The 14849-nt window shown below is 36.8% G+C and overlaps 1 protein-coding gene across 1 annotated transcript; it reads left to right on the plus strand.

Moving 5' to 3' along the window:
• The first annotated feature begins 443 nt into the window (after nucleotides 1-443).
• Nucleotides 444-7502, plus strand: LOC123875396 (serine--tRNA ligase, cytoplasmic). Its single transcript, XM_045921203.1, has 8 exons — nucleotides 444-937; nucleotides 1337-1553; nucleotides 2045-2205; nucleotides 3288-3469; nucleotides 3841-3931; nucleotides 5844-6100; nucleotides 6602-6728; nucleotides 7002-7502. Exons 1-8 carry the CDS (start codon nucleotides 617-619, stop codon nucleotides 7131-7133), a joined length of 1488 nt encoding a protein of 495 aa, XP_045777159.1. The 5' UTR covers nucleotides 444-616; the 3' UTR covers nucleotides 7134-7502.
• Nucleotides 7503-14849: the final 7347 nt, after the last annotated feature.

A 14849-nucleotide genomic window follows, 5' to 3' on the forward strand; every position in this document is an offset into this window, starting at 1 on the left:
ACCAAATAAAAGATTCAATCAGTGTCCGTGGTTGTCAGTATTCAGTTGAACTAGATGTCAAAGCTTTAAAAAAATGAATTGGCAGAGGACGATTTGTGGTGTCAACTGTCAACGTCAGTCAACACGTAGTATCATGGTATCCTCGGACTTCGTCTGTGTTGGTGTTAGCTGGCGGGCGTCTTTTGCCTTTTTGGAGTGTTTTTTTTTTTTGTTAAAACTAACTGGAAAGCGCTCTAAGGGGGTGCCGTGCGTACGTCGGCGAACGCCGGCACAGACGGGGTCCATACTTGTATAGTTTAACTGACTTGTTACTAAATAACTACAAACTTGACATTGGCTAATCATTGTAAAGCCAGACGAAAAAAAAAAAATGGTATCCTCTATTAATCTGTGGTCAACTCAGTCAACGTCATATATTATTATACTCTTTGGTCAATGTGAAAATACCTGTCATCAAATTCGACTTCTTCAAAGATTTTTTAGGTTGTTCAGCTTGGTTTGGTTCAGCATCAGCTGTGGTTCAATTCAACTTTCTATATTCCGAATTATATTTCAAAATAATTTTTCAAAAATTAAATCTTCCTCTAAAACTAAGTGAACTTGTGATAATCACATAATGGTTCTGGACCTAGACTTGTTTCGCGCAGACAAAGATGGAGATCCGGACAAAATTCGTGAAAATCAACGCAAACGTTTCAAAGACGTTGGCTTAGTGGACACTGTGGTTGAACAAGATACCTTATGGAGAAAACTACGCCACGACGCCGACAATTTGAACAAGCTCAAGAATGTGTGTAGCAAAGAGATTGGGCAGAAGATGAAGAGTAAAGAACCGGTTGGTCCAGAGGACGAGTCAGTACCTCAGGAAGTCTGTGATAACCTTATTAACCTTACTGGCGAGCAGTTGCGGCCGCTCACCGTCAATCAAATTAAAAAGGTAACTTGAGAAAATCTGGAGAGTTAATTTACAGCCTTCTTTTTAAGGTGAACCTACTGAATTCAAAATTTTGTTATACCATATGGCATGTCTTAGTAATAAGTATGTCACGTAAGTTGATAAAGTAGGTAGGTCGTTTTTTCCTTTCCCGAAAAGTGAGATGTGCTGAATATAATCATCAGAATAATTAGGTTGATGATGATGTGTACAGTAGTAGATTTTTAAGTGGGTTTTGTTTTTCAATTTATATAATATGTGCTTGTGTGTTTATGTGAGCTGTAAAGATATAATGTATGAAATTGCATAAGAAATCTTATTAGATTAAATTATAGGTATTATCTTAATTCTTAATTAATTGAAAATCAATCTGACCTTACAAACGATGATTCATTTCCTTAGGTTAGAATACTCATAGATGATGCAATAACAAAGAATGAGCAAGCTCTCATGACAGCAGAGAAAGCTCGTTCAGCAGCTCTCAGAGAAGTAGGTAACCACTTGCATGAGTCTGTACCAGTGGACGATGATGAAGACCACAATGGCATTGAAAGGACCTATGGAGACTGCACTGTGAGACAGAAGTACTCACATGTGGACCTCATTTGTATGATAGATGGTAAGATTCATTGTAGTTATATCTGTTATCACAATCTCTAAACTTTACTCACTAAATAAGCCTTTACGCTAATTCTACTATTATCCTTTTCCACAAGGAGAGTTATGAAAGGGAAAGCAATACCTTTAGACCTGTTAGTATTTAGAGATTGTTTACAAAATACTTAGCCACATTTATCAGTGCTTTCAGTTTATATTATTATTGAAACTGCCAATAGATTTGCATAAATCCTGTTTTAGCTCAACTTTAATTGATGATTTTAATTTAATATGTCTTAGATTTGGACTCAGTGGCATATTTTAGCTCAATTTTACATGACCATAGAACAAATATTTTAATTCATTGGTTGTAATATGTTTTTATCAAAGAAATTATTTCCTACCAATCTAAAAACAGGTCTTCTTATTTATTTTATGTTATTAAACTTTGCATATATTCATATTTTATTGTAATTATGTATTAAATATAAAAATAATAATTAATTGTTTCAGGTATGGATGGTGAGAGGGGTGCTGCTGTGGCTGGTGGTAGAGGTTACTATCTCAAAGGACCAGCAGTGTTTCTGGAACAGGCCTTAGTCCAACTGTCCCTTAGGATTCTTTTAAAAAAGGGATACACACCACTTTACACACCATTCTTTATGAGGAAAGAGGTATTTTTGTCTTACTTAACATTTTTAATGGTATCTGCATCTGCGAATTGTGCATACTGCTTATTAACTTATTTTGTATATGTGTATTGTCATAAAGATTTTTAAATTATAAAAAATAAATTAAAAAATTGAATTGAACAAAATTCAGATGTTACCACATATATGGCACAACATGTTGATTGATGTTGTGGATTGGTGTGGAGAGTAGGCAGACTGGTAGATGTGGAATCCTTGACCAACTAACAGATACCTATCAAAAGCCATTCAATAACTGAAATTTGAATGATGACAAATCTGTAAATACCAAGAAATTGAGCAGATTTAATTGATGTAGAAGTAACTTGATCTATATCAACTGATTTCACGCATTATAGTTTAATTAATTAATGAAATGACACCCTTACAAACTTGCCATTTTCCAATAGTATAAAAATTCAATTTGTTTTATGACATGGTTTGCACCAGATGGGTGCAATTTACTTTGGCAATGATGTGTGGAATTGAAGAGATACGAGAATAGTTAAAGGCATAAATTTTAATCTCACCTATTCCACTCATCATCTATATACTAATATTATAAAGAGGAAACCTTTGTATTTTTGTATTTTTGTATGTTTGTATTGAATAGGCTCAAAAACTACTGGACCGATTTCAAAATTTCTTTTACCATTACTTAGAGGGATTCTTCCGAATCCGTATAGGCTATATTTTATCCCGGAAAATAGATAGGATTTTTCGTGGTAGTGAAAATTGTGGAGTAAGGCGTCGAAAAAACTGCCGTACGTTAACGATTCTCGCGAACGCTGCCTAAATGGTTAGAGATGTATGGTTGACTTCTATAGAAAAGTTGTAGAACTCAATAATGCCTACAAAAAAGTCCGCGATAGTATAAACCAAACATTTATAATTTAGCCATTATAAACACTTTTCCATTAGTTTTACGATAAATTATAACTTTGACTTGCACCCGTGCGAAGCCGGGGCGGGCCGCTAGTAATACATAAAATCAAAGAGATACTCAGTTGTATAAAAAATTTAATTGCATATCAGGGCCCTTTTGTGAAACTGTTATTAATTTTTAGGTGATGCAAGAAGTAGCTCAACTAGCTCAATTTGATGAGGAATTGTACAAAGTAGTGGGTAAAGGGTCGGAGAACAAGGGAGACACGGTTGTGGAGGAAAAGTATCTCATCGCCACCTCTGAACAACCCATAGCCGCTTACCACAGGGACGAGTGGATTCCAGAAGCTTCCCTGCCTATAAGGTAAAAACAGTAAAAGTGAAATATTCTTTATTGTATACCAAATTTCTATAGAAATGTATAACAAAATAGATTTTTGTACAATAGGTGCTTATTGCTAAAATAGCAATCTCTTCCAGGCAACCAGGCAGGCGAAAAGGTATTGTTGTTCTATTTCATGAAGATTGTTTGGCTATGTTTGTGTGAATGCACACGACACACGTACATGGTTATAGTGTGCGTAGCGCCATGCTCATGATCAACCCATCGCTGGCCCACCACTGAGCATGGCTCTATTCTCAGAATAAGGGTTTAGGCTATATTCTGCCACGCAGGCCCAATATGGATTGGCAGATGAAGAAGAAATCAGAAACATAATCACTTGTTGTTTTTAGATACGCAGGTCTGTCAACTTGTTTCCGGCAAGAAGTCGGATCCCACGGGCGAGACACTCGCGGCATCTTTAGGGTGCATCAGTTTGAAAAGGTAAACGCACCTATTAATTTTTTTTTTTTTCAAATTTGTAGAGTAGCGCTTGGCTGCAATCAGACCTGTTAGCAAGTGATGATGCAGCCCAAGATGGAGCGCGCTTGCCATTATTTGATAGTAGTAATGTATGTTCTCCAATGTTTGTTACTCTTTCACGTTAAAATGGCTGAACCGATTTGGGTAGTAGTACTTGGAATAGAGAATAACTTATACTCTGAATTAACATATAGGCTACCATTTATCCTGGAAAATTAAAAAGTTTGCGCACAATATTTGAGAAACCTATGTCCACTAGGCGTCATCTAGTAACATTATGTACCTACAGAAAAAAGTATGTTCAAAATTCAGCTTAAAAGGTTAAGTGAGCTAAAATAACTGAAGTAATGGCCACATCTTTCAAGATAAAGTGAGAAACAAATGTCACATGAATAAATATTTATTTTTGAGATAATATCAGTTATAAGTGTTAAAAGAAAACAAGTTGCATGTATTTGTCAGTGTAAATAACAGAGAAAAACTTAAGTATGCTAATCTGAACAGTAGAACTTGCTCCCATGAGAGCCCAAGAGAGTATCTAAGAAAGAAATACAAAGTATAATAAGAAACCTACGCCATCAACCAGTTCCTGGGGCACATTTATTTTATATACTTGTAGAGTTGTAAGAGTATCAACTCAGCACAAAAGAAAAACAACATAAAGCTTTTGCTAGTAGTTTCTAAAATAGTGTAATGGGGCAAGGTTTGAACCATCATTTTGGATTTAAGTCAGCTTTTTGACCAACTATTGAAATTAGCAGTGAAATGCTACCTATACCATTGATTTTCTGTTGACCCCCAAGCACTTTTATGTTCACACAAGTGTGTTTATATAGATTATAAACGACAGAACCCTTGCCATCGAAGCGGCAATAGTGAAGGCGTGGGTGTCTGGAATCCCGGAGAACCAGGAGTAGATAGCCGCGTGGCGCGCTGAAGCGGAAGCTGCCGTGAGGCAAATGAAAGCTCTTGAGCAGTTGAAGATAGAGGAGTTGTGCAAAGCTTGCTGCCAAGCACGGCGCCGGCTGCAAAGAAGCCGGCGACGGCGACTGAGAGACGAAGCGGAGGAAGAGCGCCTCTACTCCATCTACAAGGAGGCTGCCAAGGCAAAAAAGATAGCCATTAAGAAGGCGAAGAAGAATCTTTTCGATCCTTGGGGGAGCCCATATAAAATGGTGAGGGCAAACTCTGCCCTAAGGCACTATCCTTTTAACAAAATAGTTGCAAAAATGCGAGGATTATTAGGTTTATTTAGCTGCAATCCTTGAAACTAGATAAATCTGTTTAGTGTGACATGCACATGCAGGAGAAGCAAGCAATATCCACCACCATGCAACAATACACAGGCCAGGCTTTAGACCTTCAAGCATCATGGATATTATTGACTCTACAGTTCATATCAATTCAACATGACACAATATAGCGCTTTTGTTTGGTTGATAAGGTTTAGGGGATTAAGTATAAAGTTGTTGATAATGTTTATAAGACGCACATATTATGTGGCAATTTTAGGTTATGATGACGAGGTATTTGCTTGTCATTTAATCGCCCGTTCGTTTCTTCTCTTATGGATTACTAGCTTGTGCCTGCGCCTCCGTCTATGTGGACTACATAAAATTCAAACTCCTATTTTACCTCCTTAAGGGTTGAATTTTCAAAAATTCTTTCTTAGCAGATGTCTACATCATAATAGCTATCTGTATACCTCAGGCCAATCCGTCCAGTAGTTTGAGCTGTACACTAACAGATCAGTCAGTCAGCTTTCACTTTTATATTTTTAGATAGCATAAAAAGCCCAACATTCTTTGTGTCACGTGGTCTTCCGTGAAGTAAAACTGCTATCCAACATTATTTTTTTTGATTTTATTTCAAGGTAGAACAATTTGTTCTGACCTCACCCCACGACAACGCATCCTGGACTATGATGGAAGAGATGATCACCAACGCTGAGGAATTCTGCCAAGTGCTCGGTATCCCGTACCGCGTCGTGAACATAGTTTCTGGTGCCCTTAACCACGCAGCTGCTAAGAAGTTAGACCTTGAGGCGTGGTTCCCAGGGTCTGCAGCCTTCAGAGAGTTGGTCTCGTGCAGCAACTGCCTCGAGTACCAAGCCAGAAGACTGCTGGTCAGGTAAGAATTAAATTTTCTGATTATTATGTGTCTATAATGATGTTGGGGCACTTGACTTATGCCATGTATGAGGTATTGTTACAAACGCAGATGATTATAGGGATACAAAATACTTGACAGTTTCACCTGAAATCCCAAAATTATGTACCTGATATAGATCAGTCAAAAGGCCTGGGTCTAGTTTGCTATAATCAGCTGTGTAACCTGAACTACCATAACAATTCAAATACTAGCTTTTGCCCGTCACTTCGTCCGCGGTATGTATATAATTTATAGCCTATGTTACTTCTGGATAAAGTAGCTTTCTAATGGTGAAAGAATTATTAAAATCGGTTGAGTAGTTTCAGAGTTTATCAATCACAAACAACCAAACAAATCTCTTTTCTTTATAATATAGGAGTCGGGTTTTAGTGCGGTTTGACTTTTTATTAGTCAGTACTTAGACTAATTTACCACACGCTGGGTATCCACTATTAAATAATAATAATTAATTCTCACTAGGTACGGGCAAACTAAGAAAATGAACGCAGCTACAGAGTACGTGCACATGTTGAACGCGACCATGTGCGCCACCACGCGCGTCATCTGCGCTCTGCTCGAGGTGCATCAGACTGAGGAAGGCATCAAGGTATTCATACATTCCTGGTACCCTAAGAGCAGTTACGCACTGCACTGATCCGAATCCGTGAAAATACGATCCCAAGTAGTCACAGAACATCTATATGGTAGTTTACGCACTACATACGACTTCTGTTATCCGGATATTTTTTTTGTTGGGTGTTCCCGATACCTTTTTTTATTGTACTAATCCAGAACAGAATTTTCGTACCTATAATGTACGCATAGAAATTTAATAGTAGCTAAGAGATATAGTGTAATAATATAGTTATATTTTTCATAGGTTCCAGAAGTGTTGAAAGATTGGATGCCAGAACAGTACCAAGAGCTTATACCATTCGTGAAGCCCGCGCCCATCGACATGGAAGCAGCCGCCGCCGCCAAGAAAGGCAAGAAACAGAACGAGAAGAAATAGTCATTTAGTCGCTATTGCTAGACTTGTAAATGATTGCAAACGCTATTATTGGCTATAATGTGATACTAGTTTTCGTACGCAACTTCGCATATATTTCGATTTTTTTAAATCAGGTAGGAACCTAAGTTTTCTCATAACGGTAGCCATACACGATATTTGGACTATTGTATAGCAAAAAAATACGATAACGCTGAACACTTTAATTACCTAATTGAAGAAAAATAAGTTTATCAATTGCAATCAAGTTTGGCAATAGAGCATTAAATCAGAAACTCACATTCATTTTCCGCAATGGCATTTAACTTATTTCTATGCTAAGCTTAAAGTTTATATATGTTTATTTACATTAAATGAATGACTTATCTTGAATTTTCGTTTTATTTGCTGTAGGAATATACCCTAATCGATGGGATACGTTTCCACTGAAGCGGGACAGAAACTAGTTCGACAGACCAATCAGGTTAATGTTAATGACATAATTTTATCAGCTCATTTCTCCTTAATTTGAATTGGTTGGTTGAATGATAGAAGCGCACACGTCTTTGCTCTGCTTCAGTGGAGACGCACCTTGTCTTTAAGGCTGAAAGTGAAACATATAGAACACGCACGGAAACGTAGCTCTTAGAAGTTGTGGTTTAACAAGGAACTATGAAGACGTTCCCGCTGTTAAGTGCAGTATGATGTGGTTCATACAGTCCCTAACTTCAGGCTTTAAGAAATGCTTCATAATACTTGGTCAACGGAGCACAGCTATCGTGTATAGTAACAAGGGTGTGACGGAAGGGATTGCGGTTCAAACAAACTTAAATTATTTTGCTTTATATGTGAAATAGGCCTTACGATTGTAATAGACTACAGGCCCATGTTTAAAAATGGGTGGGTCATATGAACCACCAGGTGACGTATACAGGACGATATAAGAGCATAAAATAATAAGTTTCAGCACTATGCCGTCACTTGTATGCTGTCCAACAGAGTGCTGGTGAGAATTGAAAAGTGCAGGTAGAGTGAGTACATTTTGGTCATATATTTTTGTACGGCATTTTTACCATCGATAGATCCATGAAAAATAATAAGAAAGCGCGCAGTGCCGTAAAAAAATGGTGCGCCACAAAGTCAGTAAATGTTTTGATTTTCTGACAATTTCCGGGGTAAATTTGGTCATTTAATTCTGTACGGCACTAGTTTCATACTGTTTCAATACAGCCTCTAATCCATTATTCCGCAACGCCGTACAAAAATCATGCGACAAGGGGAAAAAATTGAGGGTAGCAACCCCCTCTCTTTCCGTGGTCCGGGGGGTGATTTGAAACAACATAAAATTAATTTATTTTGAAAGTGTTTTATGCATAGATAATATTTTTTTACATGCCGTACATTTTCGTTGGTCCAAAGGTTTGTTGGGGATGTGGATATTATATACACACCCGTTCACTTCAGTTAGACGGCATAGTGATTTTATCATATTATCAATTGTTCTCTTCAAAAATATGTTAACAGAGCTCTCTTCGTCACTTACTCCATACAATCGTAGTTCCCATTTCATTTGAATATTAAGCAACCAAAGTCCATGAAATTTTGCAGACATAGTCTAGAAACTAATATCTGTGTCTGTGGTGTTTTAGATTTTTCTAAAAATATGTAGTTTTAAAATTACAGGGGCTCAAAGATTTGTATTTTTCTTTAAAAAAAGGCCCAACTTTGTGCTCGTTTTTCTAGACAACGAAGCAATTTAATGAAATTTGGAAAAACCACAGACCTAGAAAATTTAATGAATATTATGTAGTAAAAAAAATTATCGTTATATATTTTATATTGTTATAATTATGTGGGAACTACGAAAACCAGAAATTACACCCAGAAATCTTGAAAATTTCGTGCTGTCTCGATTTGTGCAAGCGGGGTGGTGAAGTGCGGGGGACGACACGTGAAACTGACAGAAACTGACAGTCTAAACACACGGGCCACATTTAGACTGCACCCAACTCCAAACTTGTCGATAGGTCTAACTAAATACACTGGTACATTTCAACTTGCGTTAGACGTATGCGTTACCTACTCAGACGTTGCCTGTAGATAAAAATATGTCTCATGTTTGCTGGCAATAGCGCATGCATCAAACCCTGCAAGTTGCAACTCTCTTGCAACCTATTCCTCACGCAATACGCACAGCTTTAATATTATAATTTTTGACAATGTATACTATATGTAATGCCATATCACAGGTCACTCTCTGATTTATTGCTAACAATTTACTTCCAAATGCAAAGAAATCTAAGTGTGTTGAATTCACACTGCCCAATACCAGGACCTTAAATGACATAAATTCATTGATAAATAATCATATGTTGAAAATAAAGGAGAACCCCGTGTTTCTCGGTATAATGTTAGATGCAAAGCTTCTATGGAACACCCACATATCAACACTTGATGGTAAACTCAGCTCTGCTGCTTACACTGTTAGAAAAATTCGACAGGTTCAGTACCTGTCGAATTTTTCTAACAGTGTAAACTGCAAAAATTGTATATTTTGCTTATTTTCACTGTATTATGTCTTACGGACTCTTGCTATGAGATAAAGCGGTAGATATTGAGAAAAAAATGTATTACAGAAAAGGACAGGACGTGCAATTTATAATTTAAAACCGCGCGCTGCCATACAATAAAAATATAAGGAAATAAGTACCTTATCTATTATCTTATAGTAGCTTCTAAATATATTTACAACTAGCTAATGCCCGCAGCTTCGCTCGCGTGGATTTAGGTTTTTAAAAATCTCGATCCTTTCATTTCCCAGAACAAAAGTTGCCTCTCCGTAATAGCCCGTCCCCGGGATGCAACTTGTTTCTGTATCACGTAAGAATATTTAAACGGATGATCCTTTTCAAATCCCGAGGGATCACCAGGATTTAGGAATGCAATTTCTTACAGCATCAGGGTTGAGGTCAACGACAAAGTGTTTACTTGGTATAGATACCTTCAATATCAATTAATAATCGACACTTTTTAAATCCCATTAGCTTTAGTAGTCAGGTCCCCTGCAACATCAGGATTGAGGAGTTGGAATCCAAATTTTTTATTGAACAATGTCGCAAACTTTCTTTATCGATTAAAAAAACTACCCAAAATTACGCAGTTAGGTTACCTGCCAAATTTCATGGTTTTGAGTCAACGGGAAGTACCCTAGAGGTTTTCTTGACACACACGACAGACAGAGAGATAGAAAACAAAGTGATCCTATAAGAGTTCCGTTTTTCATTTTGAGGTACGAAACCCTAGAAAACGTAGGATCGGCATTCCGAACCAGTGGTAAATTTTTCTGACCATCCAAAAACACTTTGAAGTTTACCTAAAAGTTTACAGGAATAAAAATTTATCATTGTATTCCATTCCATTTCATTCTATTCCCATCTGTTCAAAGATAAATAGATAATAAAAATATTTGTCACCGAAACAATAATTTACGATACATCAACCAATATCAATTTAACTGATGACAATCTGACTATTACCAAAGTGAACGACTACTATAATATCTATTATATACGACTAACATAATATGTATTATAAATTGTGTGCCGTTTGCATTCTCACTAGGTTCTCATTAAGTTTGTTTTATTTGGTTAAACTTTCTGGCATTTATATTGTTATGACGTTTAGTTGGCAAATAGTCTCTTTATTGGCTGAAACTCTAAAATTCAGCCAATCACAACAAAGAAAATATTGTAATAATGATTGATGCAGCTTTCTGTAATTGAAAACAAAATATTTGACATTAACTTGAATGTGACAGTGTTTTCCGAATAGGGTTGCCAGAGGCCCCGTATTTTACTGGTTACCCCGTATTTCAGGATACAGAAACCTGTAATTATGAAAATAAAATACGGGGCAAATAAAACTAAATATTTTTAGGGTTCCGTAACTCAAAAGCAAAAAAGAACTCTTATAGGATCACTTCGTTGTCTGTCAGTCTGTCAGTCTTTCCGTCTGTCCGTCTGTCCATTTGTCCTTCTATCCGTCTGTCATGTGTTCATGAACAAATATTAGTATTTTCAATTTTCAAAGTAAGATAACTACATATATCAAGTGGGTTATCATATGAAAGGGCTTTACCTGTTCATTCTAAAACAGATTTTTATTTATTTTTATGCATATTTTTTTAATGCATAACAGTTTTTGATTTCTCGAGTAAAATGTCGGAAAAAATACCCGAATACGGAACCCTCGGTGCGTGGGTCTGACTCGCACTTGGCCGGTTTTTTACAAATTCAGCAGGAGCTGGCTGGCGAAATCCAACACTGACGTTATGTCCAGTAGAAAGAATATTTTCCTTTTGCGGCAATGCGTAGCCGAAACCCACTCGATATTGATCATGGTCGTAGCCAAGGCGGCGGGGCTTGGTTTGAGGATGTAAGCCTTTTTTTATACAAGTTAGCCCGTGACTTTAATCTTTTCTAGTGGTAAGTGATGATGCAGTCTAATTTCTTGGCCGTTAGGGCCATACTAACCATATAACTAGCCATGACCGAAGCCTCCCACCAGACCAGAAATTTCGAAATGGCGACTGGGCCTGGGAAGCCGTCAAAAACCTAAGCCTAAAATAATACTTACACTATTTCTTGCATTTGCTTACCAATTTTTTTTTGGAAATATATCAAACATTTCGCGCTCACTTCACTCGCGCTTTGAATTTCTATTACTTGGTGTAAACCCCGCAATTTCGTTTGCATGAATTTAGATTTTTAAAAATTCCGTGGGGGATTTTCCGGGCTAAAAAGCCGCCTAAAAAAAATGTCTGGGATGCAAGTTACCTCTGAATAGTAAGTACCAAAATTTTGGTAAAGAAGATGGGCCGTGAAAGGGTAACAAATAGATAGGCAAATAGATATACTGTCGTATTCGTAATATTAGTATGGATAGGAAGCTTTAAAAATAAAATCTTGCTATGGCTACACTCGTTTCCCTTTCACTTTAATTTTTTCTGTATTGAACCAAAAACACTTACGCTCACTGCGCTCGCGCTTTTTTATTGTTGTATTTTATCTCACTGTCAAATTGAAAGGCGAAATTCCACTAACCAGGTAATTAGCCCATAAAGTTGAGCGAATGTTTTTTTCCTCATGACAGGATTCAGTTCCGGCCCTAATAAAACCTCTCCCGCAATCGATTCCTGGCTACGGCCATAGTATTGATACTGTGAAGGTGGAATTACAAATTAAATGTAATTTTAAGTTGAAATGAGAAGATTGTATGCATGAAATGTATAACATTTTGCTTTACAACACTAAGAGTTTTTAAAAGCTATTTAAATAAATAAATCTTTTATTTAAAACCACATTGCAAACACAGTTCACCAATCAAGATACGGCAACATACAGAGAAAAAATACAAAACTTATAAATAAACTGAAATATCTAAATAGGCTTTCCATGCATTTCAGAGAGAACCACCGCCTATATATCGACACCTCCCACGTAAGTTGTTGTAAGCCACAAAATTGCGATTTTGCGTTTTTTACATAACAATGTCTATTTTTATCTATTTTATATGTTCTATTAAAAAAAATCCTAAAAATGTTGTTTTTTAAAGTACTTATGAGGCGTATAATGTTGTATTTTTCAAACGAGGACGACGTAAAATATCATATCGACCTTTACAACGTTTTATGTGGGGTGAAGTCGCACGTTTGCGCCTCGTATGTAACAGATACAACAGATCACGCCGGACTTCAAATGAGATATTTGTAACTCAAGACACTGATATGTCACGGTTGTGTTTGCATTTTTTTATTTCATTATCGTATTTTAGTAATTTAATAGTAATGCCAAGCTAAACTATTGTATAGGTTACATACAACAATTTACGTCGTTGAGGACACCCAAAAACAGTATTGTATGATGACATACAACCGTTTACGTTGCAGAATTATAATAAATTTTGTGTTAAGTGATATATACAACATTTTACTTCGGCATTCATTTCTCAAAATTTTGTTGTATGATTACATGCTATATTTTACGTTGCTATGACATTGTTTTCTTTCTTACATACGACTTTGTATACAATAAAACTATGTTAAAATTTAGTTTAATGGCGACGTAAACTTATGATAGTCAATGAAATAACTAATCGGCTCATCATACCCCTAGGTTACCATATAATTAACAAAAAAATCACTACTACAATAATATATTATTTCAGAGCCTACCTTTCCAATAAATAGGTTGGTAGAACCTGCCAGGTGGTGGAGTCCAATTTCTTTACGGCCTATCGTCCAAAAATAACAAATATTTTTTTTGATTTTAAAGCTCATGGCCAGAAAAAGGCCAGAAATGATACTGTAGTCTTCAGCAGATGCACCTACCTACTGGCAGATCATTGTACAAACACGTAACTTATGGATCTTTAATTTCGTTTTAAAGATACCATAGAGCGGAGCAGGAGCTCAAAAGTATTCACGAAAGATCTGTCAACTAAACAGGGCCTGCTGATACGACAAAAAACTGACAACACCTCATTTCAGCTAAACTTGAGCTCTTGAAATAAGTGGAGAAGTTCTATGGACAGTTATACACCACAATACAAAGACTTGTTGAAGATTTGGCTAAAGATCCCAGAGCTAAATTGACGGGATACTATACCCAAGATATCCCAGATGCCAGTTTATACGAGATAAGTATGGCTCTCAAACAACTCAAGGATAAAAATTCGCTCGGTGATATCAGAATCACAGTAGAATTCCTGAAAGCGGGTGGCAAACCAGTACTTAAGGTCTTTCAGCGATTTTCCAATCGCCATGACGGGATTTTCAATCCCGTCATGGCGATAATGGCGATAAATAATAAGTAATGGTTTATTCGTTGCAATGTGGGCACAAAAGGTTAGTGAATCTTATATTCAAATTAATCTAGTTCATTGCATAACGAAATTACAAAGTTACAAATATTACTCAAGAAGAGTCATAGACTCATCTCGCTGCTAAGCCATGTCTGTAAGCTGTTGTTATCGTAAGTCATTATGAATAGTCACAATAATAAGTTCGATGACTTTCAGCATCCCTAACAAGCTTGATTATAGCTTAAGCACTATAGGTCACATTCATACGTTGCGACATGTTATGCATAATATAACTGAAGGCTATTATAATAATCTGCCTCTTTGCTAAGCGTTTGTAAACTATGAGAAAGTTTTTGATTTGGTAGAAACTGGGGCTGTATTCAGGTCGCTATTGAGATGCTGAAACAACTGCCTGTTCATACAAATGCTGAAATAGAATCCTGTACGAAAACACCATGTCAGTCGACATATAGGACCAGACTAGGCCAGTCCAATTGCAGTGACAGAGTGCACATTGAGACGTAATTCTCTGAAACTCTTTACTGCTGCTTTGGAAGACGTTCTTATCTTTAAGCTTGGATTGAAAATATTACAATAAAACTTAAAGCTAGCCTTATCTAATTACTATACAAATCATGCCCGCGTGGAATAGTACCAAGAATACTGGCTGCATTTCCGCGTTGGACAGCCAGGCTGATCCGTTGCGCAAAAAATGAGCCAGCCCTTCTGTCACCCGATGAGGCTATTAAACGCGGTGAAATGTCTCGTAAAAATTTCTTTGCACTAAGACTCCATGGCCCCAGGGTCTCCACGGCAAACGGAACAAAAATGTAACTCTCAATAAGAGAGGTATACTTGCGCCGCTTGCCGTTTTCAGCC

Source organism: Maniola jurtina, chromosome 20, assembly GCF_905333055.1.
Source record: "Maniola jurtina chromosome 20, ilManJurt1.1, whole genome shotgun sequence".
In the NCBI taxonomy this organism is placed as follows: Eukaryota; Metazoa; Arthropoda; class Insecta; order Lepidoptera; family Nymphalidae; genus Maniola; species Maniola jurtina.